This window comes from Gambusia affinis, linkage group LG02 (genome assembly GCF_019740435.1).
Source record: "Gambusia affinis linkage group LG02, SWU_Gaff_1.0, whole genome shotgun sequence".
In the NCBI taxonomy this organism is placed as follows: domain Eukaryota; kingdom Metazoa; phylum Chordata; class Actinopteri; order Cyprinodontiformes; family Poeciliidae; genus Gambusia; species Gambusia affinis.
The window spans coordinates 892,699-911,985 of NC_057869.1; the positions used below are offsets into that span (position 1 = coordinate 892,699).

The window sequence follows — 19,287 nt, forward strand, 5'->3', positions numbered from 1 at the left end:
TTCCTGACCCGACCCGTTTCACCCTGAGGATGATGAAACTCAGCTGCGTTCAGAGCGCCTCTGCAGCTCGGACGTTTCTCCACCTGAAGCTCCGCCGCCACCGCGGCGCAGGAAACCCAAATAAACAGGCAGCAGCTGAGTGGAAACAGCCGGCCGGGCCAGGTACTCTCTGCTCCCTCTGCTAGCTGGTTTACATTAGCCTCCTCCACAGCGCCGCAGAATAAATACGGAGCTGATTCTGTTTAAACATGAGGAGCCTGAACTGGACCGCCGTCCTGCCACTGATGCAGGACAACTGGAAACACTGGGAACCACCATGATGCACCGAAATAAACCGAGGAGAAAAGAAATAAAATCTAATGTTTGGAGAAGTTTCACCTGGTGACAGAAACATAGTTTGTGATTTGTTGGTAAATGTGTGAACTTTGATCCCTCTTGACGTTTGTCAGTCTCATCTTCCTCTTCTGCTCCTCTTCCTCAGCCTTAGCTCCTCCCCTTTCTCAGATGTTTCCTCCTCAGCTGAAGTCGGGTGGATTTGCGGCGACTGTTTCGTGGAGCCTCAGATTCCTGACCCGCTTTCGGCCGCCACACATTCCCAAACATCCCAAATATTCCCCAGCATTCCTGGCGGCCATGATGGATGAGCCGCCAGCGCGCTGCGCCACGCCGGGTCAAGCTGATGTTCAGAACCCGGCTGCAGACCCACTTCTTCTTCTGACGAAGGAAGTCAGGTTCTGGGTTTCTGGTTCTGGTCGGACCCAGAACTTTCTGACGTTTCTTCTTCTGTGTTTTCTGTTGAAGCATCATTCGCAGCATTCCGACCTCTGCTGCGACCTTTGACCTGGAAATCAGAGAACCTCCCGGCTGTAGCAGAACCAGGTCCGGTTTGCCTGCAGGCCGTCCAGGTGAGGGGGCGGAGCCTGAGGAGTCAGGAGGTCAGATAGCCTGAAGCAGAACTGGCTTGGTTCTGATCAGTGATGGTTCTGCAGATCTCCTCTCTGGTTCTGAACCCATTCTACTGGGTTCTGATATCAGATCAACAGACAGAACCTTTAGGTTCTGGTTCAGACTATGGAGCCTCTTATGGCCAACTCTTGGGAAGGCAGAGCGTCTTCAGTCAGAGGCTTCTTCAGATTCACTGCAGCACAGACTGCTACAGGAGAGCTTTCCTGCCATCAGCATCTACAATAAGTGTTTGAGCCAAAACATTTAATTTCACTTTGAGATTAATTCATTATTTTTGAATTTGAATTAAACCTGGCTACCTGGGCTCGGGTCAGAACCCGGTTGGGTCAGAACCCGGTTGGGTCAGAACCCGGTTGGGTGTTAAATGTCATCCTGAGGAAACTTAGTTTTTGTATTTTGTGTATTAATTAATAAATGAATAATAACACTGAAAACAGAAAGCAGCAGGATGCATGACCCAAACCGAGACGAACCTCCTCGGACTCGACCCGGTCCAGGTGTGGCTGCAGCCGCCCGACTCCGGTTTCTCCTCCGGCGTGGGCGGGGTCAGTGATGAAGAGGAGGAGCAGCTGGTCTCGGTTCAGTCTGTCGCAACTTTTTCCTCTCTTTTGTTTCTCAGATTCTGATGGACCCTCGGCAGCCCACCGAACCGGGCCAAGGCGGGTCGAAGGCGGGATAGGAGTGGGTCCGACCGGGATCAGCGCGGTGCGGTTTTCCGCTGTGGATCTGGACTCTATTTGGATCAGAACAGGATCATGAATCGGTAGGACTGACTTCTCGGAACTTTTTCTGCCGTTTCCATGGAGATGACGGATATTCCCGCCATCTAAGCAGTTGATCACGTGCTGATCAGGGATCGATAGCCTCATTGATTGTTTTGATCGGGATGGGCGCGATCCCGTTGCTTTTGCTCGTGCTCTGGATTTGCGAGCATGCCAGGAGCACGTTCCCGATGCGCGCCTCCTACAGCCTGTACGCCGACGGGCACACGCACGCGCACGGAGCCCGCGCGGCCAGCAGACACAGGTAAGATGACACGTGCACGGAAACGGTGGTAATGATGAAGATGAGGAGGTGAAGCAGGGGTGATGACGTCACTGAGCGCGTGCACGTGTGTGTCGAAATCTGTTGATTTGAGTTTGAAACCCTCCAGAACCAGAACCAGAACCTTTCTGATGGTGGGTAAAACTGAAGGAGGGCTGCTGGTTGGAATCTGGTTCTGGTTCCGTCTGCTGAGGCGGTTCTGACAAACGGGCTGCAGGTTCTGAGTTCTGGCTGAGAGTCAGACCTTCTGCTAGGTCAGAGAACCAGGAGGTTCTTCCCTCCGTGTGGCGGTTCTGATCCGGAGCAATGATGTCGTTTGGGTTGGGTTCGGGTTCTGATGTCACTCATTCCTGAAACATTATCCCATGGTTCTGCTGGGACTGGGTCGGAACCGCTTCCACTGCTTTCTCTACATAAACAGTGAAAGAAAACATGGAGACGTTGGATCCGGATCTCAGAACCCGTACAGAACCAAAATGTTCTGCTGGACCAACATGGTTCTGGTGGACAGACCCGAACTGAGCAGCCGATTCTGAATGCAAATCAAGTCCACAACTTCCTCTGGATAGCAGAGTTTACTTTTCCTGGTTCTGGTAAAATAGGACCGGGTCGGGTCAGTCAATCCTCTGGAGCCAAATGGGATATTTAGTTTGTAAAATGCAAAAAATCATTCAATTTAGTTCACCGAGACCCAGATATGAACCGAAACTAAACTGAACTAAATGTGAACTGAAATTAAACCGGCTGAAAATAACCGGATTCTGTTGAGAGGTTTCAGTCTGACCCATCTGACCCGATGTGCTGGTACCTCCACCTGAACCGAATCGCCAGCCCAGACAGCATGGATGAAGCTGATGAAGATGAGCAGCTGCTCAGATATTTCAGGAATTTATCAACCCAGGGACCAACAGTCCCCATGTTGTCAGAGTGAGCAGCTCATGAATCGATATCAGCTCCAGCCGGATCAAAACGTTTCAAACTCTGAAGAAATCCTGCAGAGTTCTAAGATGTGAAATAAATCAGTGAAATTGTTAATTGAGCCTTTAGTCTGGGACCTCCAGAGAAACAGGCAACAGACAGAACCGTCTCCAGACCTGAGACCCGATTAGGCTGAGCCGGCGTTAGACGGACACTGTGCCACGTTAGGCAGACAGAGGTTGAGGCCGTGGAGGAGCTGTCATGCTCGCCTTGCACTGACGCTGCACACCGTTGTTTTTCACCTCCCACTGTGGCACATGAAATGCTTTCTTTACCTCTGAAGAGATGTACATCTGCAGAAATCCAAAAGACTCTTCCCATAAAGCCAAGGCAACTAAAACATACACCGCTTCAATAAGGACGGTTTAAAAAAGTCGCCCTTATTAAAAGCTCAACTGTCACAAAACGGGAAATCTTGCTCTCTGCTAGTGCTGCATACATTTTATGTTCAGTTTGTTTTATCCTGAGCTTCTGTTCATTTGGTCCCATGCTGTGATGTAGTTTCAGAAAACTGGTTCAGTATGGAGAACTGAACATCTCCACCACTGGCGCAGCACCGTACTCCAGCCTCCTGGTCTCTATGGAAACAGAGGCTGTTGAGACGTGTCTGTCTTTGTCGACACAAACATGTCAACACAGAGACACATTCATCATGACCTGCTGACCTCACCACAGAGCTTCATGTGACATTAAGCTCTCTCAGGAACAACAAGTCTTCTTCTCCAGACATTAGAGAGCCTCAACAGACAGAAACCAGTCAGAAACCAGTCAGGAACCTGTTAGGAACCAGTCAGGAACCAGTCAGAAACCAGTCAGGAACCAGTTAGGAACCAGTCAGAAACCAGTCAGGAACCAGTCAGAAACCAGTCAGGAACCAGTTAGGAACCAGTCAGGAACCAGTCAGAAACCAGCCAGAAACCAGTCAGGAACCAGTTAGGAACCAGTCAGGAACCAGTCAGGAACCAGTCAGAAACCAGTCAGGAACCAGTCAGGAACCAGTCAGGAACCAGTCAGGAACCTGTTAGGAACCAGTCAGGAACCAGTCAGGAACCAGTCAGGAACCAGTTAGGAACCAGTCAGGAACCAGTTAGGAACCAGTTAGAAACCAGTTAGGAACCAGTCAGGAACCAGTTAGGAACCAGTCAGGAACCAGTCAGGAACCAGTTAGGAACCAGTCAGGAACCAGTCAGGAACCTGTTAGGAACCAGTCAGAAACCAGTTAGGAACCAGTCAGGAACCAGTCAGGAACCAGTCAGGAACCAGTCAGGAACCAGTTAGGAACCAGTTAGAAACCAGTTAGGAACCAGTCAGGAACCAGTCAGAAACCAGTCAGGAACCAGTTAGGAACCAGTCAGGAACCAGTCAGGAACCAGTTAGGAACCAGTTAGAAACCAGTTAGGAACCAGTCAGGAACCAGTTAGGAACCAGTCAGGAACCAGTCAGGAACCAGTTAGGAACCAGTCAGGAACCAGTCAGGAACCTGTTAGGAACCAGTCAGGAACCAGTTAGGAACCAGTCAGAAACCAGTCAGGAACCAGTCAGCAACCAGTCAGGAACCAGTTAGGAACCAGTTAGAAACCAGTCAGAAACCAGTCAGGAACCAGTTAGGAACCAGTCAGGAACCAGTTAGGAACCAGTCAGGAACCAGTCAGGAACCTGTTAGGAACCAGTCAGGAACCAGTTAGGAACCAGTCAGAAACCAGTCAGGAACCAGTCAGGAACCAGTCAGGAACCAGTTAGGAACCAGTTAGGAACCAGTCAGGAACCAGTTAGGAACCAGTCAGAAACCAGTCAGGAACCAGTTAGAAACCAGTCAGGAACCAGTCAGGAACCAGTCAGGAACCAGTCAGGAACCTGTTTTGTTCCTCCTGTTGTACTGCCAGAGCTGAACCATAAACTGTGACGTTCCAGAACCAGAACCCTTCACTGTGCGTCCCAGAACTGGATCAGAACCAGAACCTGCTTATTAAATTGTGTGTCTGTCTTGAAGGAACTGGTGCGCGTTCGTCCTCACTAAGACGGTGAGCTGCGTGGTGGAGGACGGTGTGGAGACCTACGTGAAGCCCGACTACCACCCTTGCAGCTGGGGCAGCGCCCAGTGCAGCCGGGTCGTGGTGTGAGTGACCTCTGACCTATTTCTGACCCGGCGATCTCGGAACCGGCTCGCTGAGCCTCCATGTTTGGTGTCTCTGCAGCTACCGGACCTACATGAGGCCGCGCTACAAAGTGGCCTACAAAACCGTGACGGAGATGGAGTGGAAGTGTTGCCACGGTTACAGCGGAGCGGACTGCAGTGTCGGTCCAGCTGGCAGAGCAGGAAGTCACACGTCCAACGGAGCGGGGACAGGAAGTGGTTTTGGAACTGGACAAAATGGAGGTAACAAAGAGTCTGATCTTTACCAGTAGGTGGCGATGTTTTTATTGAGTCTACACAAGTAATAAATATTACTGCCAAGTCCCTAAATATTAAAACAAGTAATTTGTTTATAATCTAAGAGAGTTTGATTAAATGTCACTAAAACTGACATTTAAGAGGTGAGAACGATGGGGGCCGTTTGTAAAGTTACACAGTCAAACATCAAAGGGATCCATGATTAGTTCTAAAAATAGATCTTATTTGGGAAATATTTATCTTAGATGTAAAAGCAATACAGTAATAACACTGTAGGTTATTTAGTTTTTATACATTTACTTAAATATTGTCACAGGAATGTCGCCATGTTGTTCACGCTGCAATGCATTCTGGGTAAATGACGTGTAATGGTCCAACTGCCTGGCTCCTCAAGCTACAACAGTGATGAGTAACGTTATTAAACCTTTTTAATTTGAACCAAAGCGCATTGAAACCGATCAGAACTAGAAATAACAACAGCTGTTTGGTGGTGGTTTCACATTCAGTACCGGTGATCTGATCGCTGCAGCAACAGGAAGCAGCGACCCGCTGTCAGTCTCAGACCTTATATGGAAATGGGACCATTGCACTCCGGACGTGAAGGGGGCGCTATTTCCTATATTATCTGCAGTCTCCCATTTATTTTCTTTTATAATCTCTGATATACTTTCACCTTTAGGAAGGATTTTCACTCTCAGCATGAATTTCAACTTCTTTCTTTTATTTACTTCAGCTCAGCTCAGTTTTTAACAAATTCTGTAGCTTTCTGTGAACTTCTAAATCTGCTCTTTAGTTGTATCTTTTACTGCCTCTAGTCACGTGGGGGTGGTCACACAACTAATATAATTACATTACTACATCAGAACACCACAGTCTTTATTATTTACTATTAATTTTGGCATTTCTGGCACCGTAAAAGATAAATATCTTATAAAAGATATTTTATAAGATATAAAATATCACCATTTTATGTCATTGATGCACCACCATCAATGACATAAACAAAACCTTTATATATTAGAAATAATATCTATATATTTCCATCAATTATAGCAGGTACAAAAGAAATAAGGAGACATAAAAAACAACATGATCAGCTATAATAAAAATACCATTTACAATGTATACATAAGAAATTTAATTGAGCAAAAGTCAATAACGAACAAATGAATTAATTTCACAGAAGAATAACAACCCAGGTCGTTACAACCAGGGTTGTTAAACAGATTAAAAAATTCACATTTTTGTTTTTACGGTGCCATGTATATTATTCTGAGAGATTTTTGGTTGGTAGAGTCTTATATAAAGGAAAAATAAGATGAAACTATTTAATCTATCAACATGGAAATTTTCCTTAGACTCTAAAACTATAAAATAAAACACATTCATAGAATCACAATATCAACAATTTGTTATTAGAGTGAAACACTTAGCACGCTACAGCTAAATGTTATCATTTAGTTTGGTTAAGAATAATTATTGCTCTGTCAATAAATGACTTCTAGTTGATGTTCTTAGTTCCCAGAGTTACGCCTTCATGAGGTCAGAGGTTCAAACTGATGAATAGAGGATCTTACAAACTGCTAAGTAACAAATTATTGTAGTTGATTTTTGACAGAGTAACTTTACTAACAGGAAACTCACAGGAAACCTTAGACATGTTATCATATCTCTTTCATTTTGTTCCAGTTGATGCTGTTTGATTTCTCCTGTTAGTGTCTGAACATGAAACCTGAAAGCTGGAGCCGTTCCTTCCCTTCCAGGACGACAGGACCGGGAGGAAATCAGGAAGTTGGAGGAAAAGATCCAGAGGCTGACGGAGAAGCTGCAGGATTTCCAGTCCACCATGAATGAACACCTCCACCACGAACCTGGCAGACCCGGAAAAAACCCTGCAGACGCTGCACCGCCCGAAATCAAAGAGACGATCCACAGCATTCAGACCAAACTGGACCAGCTGGACAACCGAACCAAGGTGCACAGCAGCAGGGTCCCTCACCGTCTCCATGTTTCCACTGTGATCCGGATGATTAGTCGTTAGAGTTCCTAGTCTTGGAGGTTTGGAAGGTCTTCTTACCGTCACCCAGCTGAAGTTTAAATCTCACTTCAGATATTCTTCCAAGTCCTTTTATTAAACTGATGATTTATTTAACCTCCAGAAATAAGTCCCAAATTAGCTCATTTCATTTGACCTAAATATTGACTTGTCTAGAGATTCAAGTTGGTTCTGCAGCTGGACCACACCGAAACATTTATACAACTTTCATTCCAAAGAAACGAGACAAATAAAAAGCTCAGCAATTAAAACTGTTTTCACAGAATAACAGATTTATTCAGGTGTGAGCACCGCTAATTAAAACATTAGCTACGCTAATGCTAGAACGCTACACCAACATGACATTTCATGGAAGCTAATGCTAAAGTGCTTCACTAGCATATTTACTGGACGCTAATGCTAAATCGTCATATAAGCCATGTGTCATGAGTAGAATGATGATGATTTGTATACGTGAGTTTTTGTGTTTATTTAATTCTTTGTGTTGAACTTTTCTGTCAGCCTAGTTCAATCATTTGTTGCTTACCTGCCATTTGCTCAAAAATGATGGATGGTTGGTTGGTTGGTTTGATGGATGGATGCTAACTGCACTTGCTTGTGTCCCATCAGGCTCATGATAAAACTCTGGTGAGCATTAACAACCACCTGGTGAACGGGAAGGGAAACGATCTGGACGGAGACGTTTCCCCTGGAGGACTGAGCAGAGAGCAGCTGGGCTCCCTGAAGGAGAGCATCCTGAAGGAGCTGGAGCGCAGAGTGCTGCTGTCCTGCTCCTCCTGTCAGGTAAATCAACCGCTTTTGGCTCCGCCCGGTGTCCGGGCCTTGGGGAAGCTCACGGTGTGCTCTGTCGCTCCCAGGCCGGCGTGGAGGACCTGTGGCGCCAGCAGCGACAGGACCAGGAGAGAATCCGCGCTCTGGAGAAGCAGCTGAACGACGCCGACGTTCGCCACCGACAGGACGCCGAAAGTTTTCGACTGGAGCTGCAGCGCTCCCAGAGATGCTGCACCACCATCAACGACTTGCAAAACCGCATAACCGACGCCGAAAACAAGATCAGCTCAGCCTCAGAGAGCTTCAACGTCCTGCTGGACCGCCTGAGGCCCGGCAGCGACAAAGGAGAGTCCCAGGGAGGGGGAGGAGCCAGTGGAGGAGGAGGGGCAACTACTGCAGGGGGAGGAGCTACAGGTGGGGCAACTGGAGGGAGAGGGGTTAGTGAAGGAGACGGGGCTAGTGGAGGAGGCGGTGGTTTGAGCGATGTTGGGTTGAACCTCCTGAAGGACTTGGAGCGCCGCATCAACAGCAGTATTCTGCAGGTCTGCTCTCACCTGGAGGCCGACCTGAGGGAGTTTGTCCAGAGAGAGCTGGACGACCTGCGGACGGCGTTCTCACACCGCTTCGACGACCGCACCTTCAGGATCGAAGACGTGGAGCTGGAGGTGGAACAGCTGCAGAGCAACCTGCTGGAGCAGGACAGGAGAATATCAGCGCTGGAGAACCAAACGGCAGAGAGCAGGAGGAGGACGGAGGAGTGCCACTGCACAGGCGGGGGAGGGGCTTCTGGAGCAGGTGGAGGTGAAGGAGAAGTAATAGGCGCAGACACTGGGGAAGGTTTCACCAGATCATATGGAGGTGGAGCAGGAAGCGCTGGATCAGGTGGAGGAACAGGTGGAGGTTTATCTGCCGGGAGAGAAAACACGACCAAGAAATCTCTGGAGTGGAGAGTCGTGGCCAACGAGGGTCAGATTCGACACTTCAACACTCGACTGAAGGACCTGTCGGTGTCTGGAGACTCTCTGCATGACCGGGTGAGTTCAGCGCTCCACCTTCTCCAAAACACGGTTTGATTTACCAACACCAGGAAAACTGCAGCTGAAACCAGATCTGATGAAAACACACAAAACGTTTCCTGCTGACTTCAGCTCCAGCGAAAACTTCTCAGCTTGTAGGAAAAACTAGAGGAAGAAATCTGCTGGCCGATAAATCGGTGCTGATTTATCGGCCAGCAGATTCCTTTAATATTGGGAGATCAGTGATCGGCCGATTCTTACATGTGAAGCTAATCTTATCCACAGACGTTATCAACCTCTGCAAAGGTCTAGAAACAACCACTGTGCTTTTCTTTTCTCCTGTGACCGACAAGCCGGCCAGCCAGGTCACGTCTGCACGTTTCTGTCAGCCCGCTCTTGCCAGTTCAGCAACTTTCCTGATATATTGAGCAACATTTCAGACAAAAAATGGTATCGACCAAAATCGGAATTGATGTTAGATTTTTTTAAAATATCGGCGATCGGCCAGGAAACTGCATTCGGTGCAGCCCTAGGAAAAACCTTTGCTCTCATAAAAAATGTTCCTGTTTTAGGTTGACTTAGATATTATGACAATAAAATCATAATATTACAAGAAAAACTTAATAATAACATCAGACTAAACTAATAATTGTACTAGTTTGAGAATAAAGTAGTAATTTTAAATTCCCTTCATGAAAAAAAAAAAAAAAAAGAATGTTCAACAACTTATACTTTGGTCTCAGTTTGACACATAAGTTAATATTTCATCTTTTAACATCAGATTATCAGCAGCAGAACTTTGAAATGAAACGTAAAACCGAGTCGTTCATGTCGGATCCTCATAACTGTCAAAGATTTTTCTAGCAGTAAAATACATTTTTCTTATAATTTTATGACTTTGTTCTGGTAAAATTGTGTCTTTTTTCAAATAATAACATTATGACTTCATTCTCGTCATTTAAAAGCAGTGAAACCTCTGGTTCTGGTTCTGGTTCTGGTTCTGGTCGTGATGCTTCGTTGTGGAAGCAATAATCATTCTGTGTTTTCGTACAGGGTATGTAAACATGTGGTTTCAGCTGTAGGTCCTCTGCTGATGTACTGGTGCTGGTTCTGTGTTGATGATGGAATCCTGATCTGTGATTGGCTGATGCGGTCCAAACGGTCTGTCCAGGTTCTGGACCTGAGCCACGATGTTCGGGCGATCAAGTCGCTGACCGGTGACAACGGCGAGAACTTCAACCGCATCGTGATGGAGGTGGAGACGCTGGGCCAGGACTGTGAGCTGTGCAGCCGCGTGGAGGCGGAGCTGCAGAACCTCCGGAACCGGTCCCAGGACCTGAGCACCATGCAGGAGGCGCTGCAGAACCTGGAGAACCGCGTCGGCTCCATCCAGACCCGGCTGGACTCGGAGGGCGGCGGCTGCAGCCGGGTCTGCTCTCTGCTGCAGGACGACGTCCGGAGATGCTCGGAGCGCTGCGGGACCGGAACCGGTACCAGAACCGGAACTGACTCCTTCACAGGTCAGGCCCACCTTCATCAGGCTCTTCATCACTAAGGGAAATGGCTACAGGTTCTGGTTCTGGTTCTGGTCGGATAACGTCAGCTGTTTTTCAATTTTCTGAAAGTTTGTTCCAGATCTGTGGTGCATAGAAACTGGTTCTGGATGCAGAGCAGAACCAGAACCAGAACCTGAACCTGAACCTGAACCAGAACCTGAACCAGAATCAGAACCTGAACCAGAATCAGAACCTGAACCAGAACCAGAACCAGAACCTGAACCAGAATCAGAACCAGAACCTGAACCAGAACCTGAACCAGAACCAGAACCTGAACCTGAACCTATACCTGAACCTGAACCAGAACCAGAACCTGAACCTGAACCAGAACCTGAACCTGAACCAGAACCAGAACCAGAACCTGAACCAGAACCTGAACCAGAACCAGAACCTGAACCAGAATCAGAACCTGAACCAGAATCAGAACCTGAACCTGAACCAGAACCTGAACCAGAATCAGAACCTGAACCAGAACCTGAACCAGAACCAGAACCTGAACCTGAACCAGAACCTGAACCAGAATCAGAACCTGAACCAGAACCTGAACCAGAATCAGAACCTGAACCAGAACCAGAACCAGAACCTGAACCAGAATCAGAACCAGAACCAGAACCTGAACCTGAACCTGAACCTGAACCAGAACCAGAACCAGAACCAGAACCTGAACCTGAACCAGAACCAGAACCTGAACCTGAACCAGAACCAGAACCAGAACCTGAACCTGAACCTGAACCAGAACCAGAACCAGAACCAGAACCAGAACCTGAACCTGAACCAGAACCAGAACCAGAACCAGAACCTGAACCTGAACCTGAACCAGAACCAGAACCAGAACCTGAGTGGTCGGGAAAGTTGAAACAGCAGCAGCAGAATCTGGTGCTAAACCATTCAGTGTTTATGAACAACCAGAACTAGGTAGTTCAGAACCGGGTGGTGTCTCCATCCTCCTGGTTCTAGTCAGAACTCCAGCAGCAGCGTTCTGGACCGTTGGGTTGTCAATCAGACCTGTGAAGACGCTGCTGCAGGAATCAAACGCCTGGATGAGTTTCTCTTTAGTCTCTGGTTTTGGAAATGTTCTGCAGCTGCTAGAAGACCCACTTTAGCTATTGCTAATGCTAAAGCGCTATAGTTAATGCTATAGCACTTTAGCATTAGCTGGTCTAATGTCTGTGCTTTAGGATTAGCGCAGCTACCTTTTTAGCTAGCGGTGTCCACCACTGTTGGTTTGGAAAAGTCTTTAGTTGAAAGCAACTTCTCTTTTCTTTTTCTGTTTGAGTCATTTAGGAGGAATTAAAGCGTCTAAAACAGGAGATGAATGTGGAACGTCGCGGCCCAGTGGAAACATAGCAACTGTTTTCTGTCTCTGAACGTCTCAGAGGACAGTGAGATGGATTAATGCGTTTAGGTCAACATGTAAGTGGTCAGATGTGACGTTTGTGCCCAGCAGGTGACGGATCCACTGGCGTTCCGGCCGCCGGGGGCTTCGGGCCGAGCCTGGACGCAGAGAAGCCTTTAGATGGCCACAGCGTGATCGGAGGATCCTTCAACAGCAACCAGCTGAAGACGCTGCAGGTCGAGCTCAGCGACATCATCTTCACCTTCGGCTCCATCAACGACACGCTGAAGGGCCTGGAGCACGGCGTGCAGAAACACGGCAGCGTCATCACGGACCTGGGTGAGCCCGCCGCCGCCGCCGCCACCCCTATGCACCGCCGCACCGGCTTCACGTCTCCATCTGACCTCCTGCAGGAAACACCAAGGACAAGATCATCTCTGAGCTGGACAAGATTCAGCAGGAAGTGACGGAGCACGTCCAGAGGAGCCAGGAGCAGCTGGACCGGACGGACCGGGACGTCCGTCGCCTCGAGAGCATGCTGGTGGCGGAGATGGGCGACTGCCGGCGCTCCGGAGACGGGCTGGAGAAGAGACTGTCCAAGCTGGAGGGGGTCTGCGCCAGGCTGGACGGCGTCTCCGACTCCATCTCCAAGGTCAAAGAAGGTCAGATTCACATAAAGCTCTGATGAGGAAGTCTTCACCTCTAAGGAGAAAAATCCTGATTTCTCCGATCCCAGGAATATTGTGAGCTGCATTAAATCCCATTCGCCTGCCTGCAAACATCCGCCATGTTTTACCAACAGGAAGTGACGCTCCAGGCTTCCTGTTTCTGATGTTCGCCCAACAAGGAATGATGAGGTTCAGGGTTTCCCTCAGAAAACCCCCTGAGCCCTGCAGTGTAGCGCCAGGACCGTCCAGCAGGGGGCCGCCCAGTTTCTGTTTTAAAAATGTAAAATATTACCGGGTTACATAACTGCAGCACATTGTCGATGACTTTTCATCACAACTAGAGAGTCTTGATATGATCAACGTTTTGCTCTTCTGTTAAATCCCATTTCAGGTCCACTGGTTGATTATTGGCTGAAAACACCTGCTGGTCACATTCAGAGCCGGCCCAAGGCATAAATGAACTCAGCAGCTGCTTAAGGTCCCATGAATGCTGACATTTTAACACAGACTCATCTGGAGTTTTAACATTTATTTATTCAAAATAAAAACACAGTTAAATTTGACTTAATGGTTTCAGCGTAGATAAATCAATCAGTCAATCAATCAATCAATCAAATTTTATTAATATAGCATCAAGGCATTTCAAGGAGCTTTACATCAAATCAAACACAGAAACACAATGCAACATAGAATCAATGATCAAAACACAACATTAAGTCAAGATCCATCAATAAATTACTAATTGATCACGTTTCTAATAAAATCCTAATCAGGTTGGTTTTTAATGGAGTTTACATCCATAACAGGTTTATCTGTTTCTCTCCTCCTGTGTTATACGGAACAAAATACCTGCTGCTGTTTTTATTCCCACCATGTGAACATCCTTTCAGCTCCTTCTGCTCTTTCACTAGATGTCGCTCTGGGACGCCGCCGTCCCTCACGGGTTTTTGTGTAATTCTATGGTTCCTGTTAGTGTCTAGAATTTACATGTAGATAAATAAAAATTCTTTAAATTGTTTATTTAAATTTAAGATTTTAAGGAGCTGGCAGGTTTATTGTTTAATAGTTCATAATTACGTTGTTTGTTACCATAGCAACAACCAATGATTGCTTTTAAGCTGGCCTTAATTAACCCTGGCCCCTCCCGTTGTCTCTGACGTCCTGAGCAGGAAGCGGGGCCCCTGGTCACATTCTGCACAGGGCCCCAGACAGCTCTGGACCGGCCCTGCTGTTTGCTTGGTGACCGTTGAGTTTTTAGTAATTGCAGTTTATTCAACCGGCGCCGTTTGTTTTGGTGTCCTGGGATTTACGGGACGGGTCTTCCTGGTCCCGGAGCCTGTCGGGTCGGACTGTAACGTGTGGCTGGGTTCTGTCTGCAGGCCTGAATCACCACGTGTCGGGTTTGTGGAGCCACGTTTCCAGCCTGAACCAGACCCTCATCCAACATGGAGGAATCCTGGACTCTGTTCAGAAGAACCAGGAGCGGGTCCAGAGCAGGGTGAAGAGCCTGAACTCCAGCCTGGCCCAGGTCCAGAAAGAGCTGCAGACTGGGCAGACTGGGCAGACTGGTGAGCTCATTTCTTCTGCTGCTTTCTGGGTCAGGTGGTTCTGGTTTCCTCCAGTCCAACTCATCCAGACCAGAACCTCACTTTAAAAAGTTCAGAGCTGCTTTTTAACAGTGGCTCATCGTTCCTGCAGTCAGCTGCTGCCCCCTGCTGGACGCTCAGTGTGAGCACTTTGAGTTACCACGGTTACAGTCTCCATCAGCTGATCTAATGTTGCCGTTGCTGTGGAAACCGGGAGAGGAGCGCTCAGCTCCCGGGAGAACCAGCAGAGACATGAAATGTTTGAATGAGACGAACAATTTCATTTCAAATTAATGTTGATTTGTTTCCTAAAAAGACTGAAGTCTGCTTTAAGCATCCTCTCCTATTAAATGATACATTTTCTTGCCATAAACTCCCATGTTTTAAATGCAGAAACTTTAGTTTTATTTATGATCTCAAATAAAATTAAACTGTTGGTCAGAAAAATCTGATTCATGCGGCTAAAAATCTTACTGATTCCTCGGCTGGAAATGCAGTTTTTTAAATGCTTTTATTATTTATCAAAACTTCCTCCCTCAGGCCTTCCAGGGCCTCCAGGAGAGAAAGGCCTGATGGGGCTGCCGGGCCCCCAAGGGCCCCCCGGACTTCCTGGGCAGAAAGGAGACGTCGGCGTCCGAGGATTTCCAGGTGGGAAGCTTCTAAAATAAATCTGGCATCAGTTTTTATCCAGCTGTTCTCCAATTTAAAACTCACTGCTGGCTGCGCTAACATTAACCACTAACCATAAACATTAGGAACACAAACGCTAAACTGTTGCATCAAAATGGTGTTTAGCAGAAGCTAATGCTAAATGCTAACTTCAACCCTGCATTTTGGGGTTATCGATGTTATACATTGTGAAAGGATGTAGAGAAACTTTAAAATTGCTGTAACATTAAAACAGTTTTATATGGAATAGAGAAATATGAGTCTAGTGATACAGAACTTTCATAAATTAACTTTATTTACAGTAAACATCTTCCAAACATCTGCAACAAAAATCATAATTTCTTGATTTTATTGTCTTTTTTTGATATATTGAACTTCAGATTCAGTCCAAACCAAAACTTAAACACAGATGCTGAACTTTATTCAACTTAAAGTTTACAAAAAATTACAAGAAAATAAAATTAGTTTCAAAGTTAGCAAAAACACTAGCTTTGCTATTAGCTGGTATTAGTAGCTAATTGGAAATGTGCTCACCACTGATAATGGGATCAATATTACATCTGATCAGGTTTAAGATGAGCAGAATATTTGAAATCATTAGAATATAACTTAGCAAATTTTAAAGGTTGTAAAGGTAATTATTATATTTTGATCTCATAATTCATGCCTGATGATGATCAGTGGAAGCAGCCATGCAGAGCAAGAGAAGAAATTAAAATCTCTAACAGCTGATATTCCTGTTTTTGTTTTTGTTTTTTCAGGTCCTAAAGGTGAACCAGGTATGTCCTCCAATTGGCCGCAGCCGGTCCACGCTGCCCCTGATTGGCCGCAGCCGGTCCACGCTGCCCCTGATTGGCCGCAGCCGGTCCACGCTGCCCCTGATTGGCCGCAGCCGGTCCACGCTGCCTCACCTGTCTCTTCTTGTCCTCAGGTCTTCCAGGTGTGGACGCTCACAGACCCAGGCTGTCGTTCTCTGCAGGCCTCACCGCTCTGAAGGAAACGCCGGGAACCGTCGTCTTTAACAAAGTCTTCGTCAACGAGGGCAACTTCTACAACCCGGTGACAGGTGAGCGGGTTCTGGTGGTTCTGGTCCAGCCGGCCGCTGTGAGTTCTGACAGATAAAACCGTCCTCCTCAGGTGTTTTCACCGCCCCAGTGGACGGACACTACTACTTCAGCGCCGTCCTGACGGGACACAAGAACGAGAAGATCGAAGCGGTTCTGGCCAAGTCCAACTACAGCGTGGCCCGGGTGGACTCAGGGGGGTACCAGCCCGAAGACCTGGAGGCCAAGCCGGTGGCCGAGTCAAAGGTCACCAGCGGCTCGCTGGCCGTGTTCAGCCTGGTGCTGCCGCTGCAGCGCGGCGACACGGTGTGCGTGGACCTGGTGAGGGGGAGGCTGCCCCATTCCGTGGAGCCGCTCACCGTCGTCAACGGCATGCTGCTGTATGAAAACTTATGAGCCTGGTGAGTCAGAGAGCAGCCAGAGCCGCCCCATCCGTCCTGCGCTGCCCGCAGAGGAGGCCGAAATATTTCCCATGATCCTCCCTGCTCGACTCAGCAGGAGGGATTTTAAATCTACCTGCGTTCTGTCCAATCAGCAGAGACCTTACCTGGTCACATGACCCAAACTCCTCTGGAGCCAGAACATTATAGTAATGTTCTGCATTAATATCCAGATGTTTGTCCAGAAGGTGGCGCTACAGAGGCGGACCTGGACTGAGGATCTGATGTATGTCTGATAAAATGCTTGGATGTTTTATGGAATATTGTTGATGCACTGCTGCGTTCAATCAGTTCACCTCCTCCGGCCTCTAACCCACGCTGTTACCATGACAACCATTAAGGCCACGCCCCTACAACGCCACACAGCAACACCCAGCTTATAAACGCTGATAAAAGCAAACCGTAGCGTTGGGCACCGCTAGCTAAAAGGGTCCCACGCTCCATATCAACACAGAGTTTAGCAGAAGCTAATGCTAACGCTCCATATCAACGCCGAGTTTAGCAGAAGCTAATGCTAAACTGCTAAATTCAACCATGTTGATACCATTTGGCAATGATAATGCTAACCCTTAGCTAAAGTGCTAAGCAAATTAGCATATTAGCAGAGTTCAGAAATGTTCTGGAGATGTTATGAAGACAAATGAAGCACTCATGATCCGGACCGGACCGGACCGGACCGGACCGGACCAAGCGGACAAAGCAACCATGACGAAGACCACAGGAAGTCTTCATCACTGGCAAAGAATTAAGAGACTGCTCAGAGTTTCTCTGTATACGATGTTTTGCCCTCCCAGGTTTCTTCTGGTTAGCAGACGAGGAGTAAATGCAGTTTTCGTCTCCAGAACGTCGCTGTGTGGAAAAATAATCACACTCCTAGATAAATCCTGAATCCGACGTGATTAACCATCAATCAATCATCAGCCTGACTGGTTCCCGCTGGAAAACCCTGTGTCTGAATTAAATCAATTCAGCGAAGCAGATGGGGTCAAAGTTCACCCTCAGTAGTGCTGCAGCAGGAGGAAGAACAACCAGGCGTCAGGTTGGGGGGGTGAATACTTTCTCACAGTAACTGTGAAATCACTGCAGCTTCTGTTTAGGTTCTAAATGTCATTTTTAATCTAAATCTTTAAATAATTACGGGAGAACGAATCTGGAACATAATAAAAACCAGAAATATGTTGTCAGTTCAGTCCAGTCAGATCAGGTCATTTAACATCCTGGACAGTTCAGTTTATTACTCCAGCTGATGGTTTTTCTACCTGAGGAAACCAAGCATGTGGCGACAGTGGAGAGGAAAACAGGAGGAAACGTTCCAGTATAACTTCCTATAATAATTATAAAGTCTTATATTTGAATAACTTGTGAACTTATCGTTTACTCAACGCATCATAGTTTTAACTATTATTAAATATTAAATGGCTTTCCATAAAGTACTAAAACATTGACCTGCTGCCTGACGTAGAGCTGCAGCGGCTAGATGAGCAGCTTTCTGCTGGTGGGACAGACGTGAAGCATGTAGAGACGTTTAAGCTGTGACCAGATGATGAAGACATATCATCATCATCTTCATCTTCATCACTTCCTGAACATGGACAGTTTTTCACCACTCGGCTGGAAGTGATGTTAGCTTTCTGGAGAAATGTTGTGAAAATGTTTGACCTTCATATTTAAACACTTCTTGATGCTCTCTGATGTAGAACACCAGTTTCTTCACTCAGGATTGTACAGTTGAACATGCTCTGGCTTCTGTAGCAACAAATCTCTAAAGCTGAAATGTTTCTGACAAAAGTTGTAAAAGGCCTCAATAAATCTATGATTAACTGTTTTTGGTTTTATGTTTTTATAAGAAATTGATCATTTTTCTCATTTTTCAGACCTGGAGGCCAAACAGACACAGACGGTGAAGACACACAGAATATCAAACTAATGAGGATTTATAAAAATCAAATTCATTTCAGGGTCTGAAATTAGTTAATCACATTTTAATCTTCAAAATAAGCAACATTTTAAATTAAAACAGCATTTATTATTACATAAATAGACACAAGAACTCATTAATAAAGATATTTAGTTTATAATCTGTTAAATTAATCTTTCCAGAGTTTCAGGAAGTTCTGATCTTTCACATGGAGTTTCTTTAGACATGTGGATGCCTACATTAGCATTAGCAACATGTTAGCATTGAGATGCTAATTTACACTAGCATAGCTTCCAATAGGCTAGCTCCTTTTAGCATAACTTGAACACAATAACAGCGTTTTCCAGTGTGATCAGATCAGAAATAAACAGAAAAGCAGCTTCGTTGCTTCTGTTAGCGGACGCAGCTGCGCGTCAGATTTACGGCAGGACTAGAAACATAAAGACAGAATACAAAGGTTCTGCCTTGGGACTGTAAAAATAACCTAAATGCATTAAAATTTTGAACCTATTCAAAATAAAAGTTGTTTTTGTTCTCCATCATTGTTGTTAGTGGAAGCCAGTCGTGTGTCAGATTTACAGGTGTACCAGAAACCAGCAAATACAAAAGTTCCCACCGGAACCTTTATATAGAAAGACAACAAAATCTGTGTAATAATTTTATTCAGTGATGTCATCAGTCCCTCGGCTCAGATCCAGGTGTGTTGGAGAACGGATGGTGGATGTTTCATTCATTAGGGTTAGTTAATTTTATAGATATTATTAATATAATAATTATTGTTTTGCTACGGGAATTGTTTAATTAGATTAAATTATATAATTTTTACT

The 19,287-nt window shown here is 46.4% G+C and overlaps 1 protein-coding gene across 4 annotated transcripts; it reads left to right on the forward strand.

Moving 5' to 3' along the window:
- The first annotated feature begins 367 nt into the window (after nt 1-367).
- On the forward strand, nt 368-18,367 carry emilin1b (elastin microfibril interfacer 1b). Of its 4 annotated transcripts, XM_044103764.1 has the most exons (15): nt 368-905; nt 1,586-1,729; nt 4,979-5,104; nt 5,184-5,365; nt 7,144-7,355; nt 8,046-8,219; nt 8,294-9,241; nt 10,395-10,743; nt 12,224-12,454; nt 12,529-12,777; nt 14,163-14,351; nt 14,910-15,017; nt 15,800-15,817; nt 15,970-16,104; nt 16,176-18,367. In XM_044103764.1, the coding sequence occupies exons 2-15, from the start codon at nt 1,722-1,724 to the stop codon at nt 16,496-16,498; spliced, it is 3,252 nt and encodes a 1,083-aa protein (XP_043959699.1). In that variant the 5' UTR covers nt 368-905; nt 1,586-1,721; the 3' UTR covers nt 16,499-18,367. The 4 variants fall into 4 exon arrangements, with proteins under 4 accessions (XP_043959699.1, XP_043959674.1, XP_043959690.1 ...); XM_044103739.1 differs by lacking the exon at nt 368-905 and having other exon boundaries at nt 1,573-1,992; XM_044103755.1 differs by lacking the exon at nt 368-905 and having other exon boundaries at nt 1,709-1,992; nt 14,163-14,342.
- The last annotated feature ends 920 nt before the right edge of the window (nt 18,368-19,287 follow it).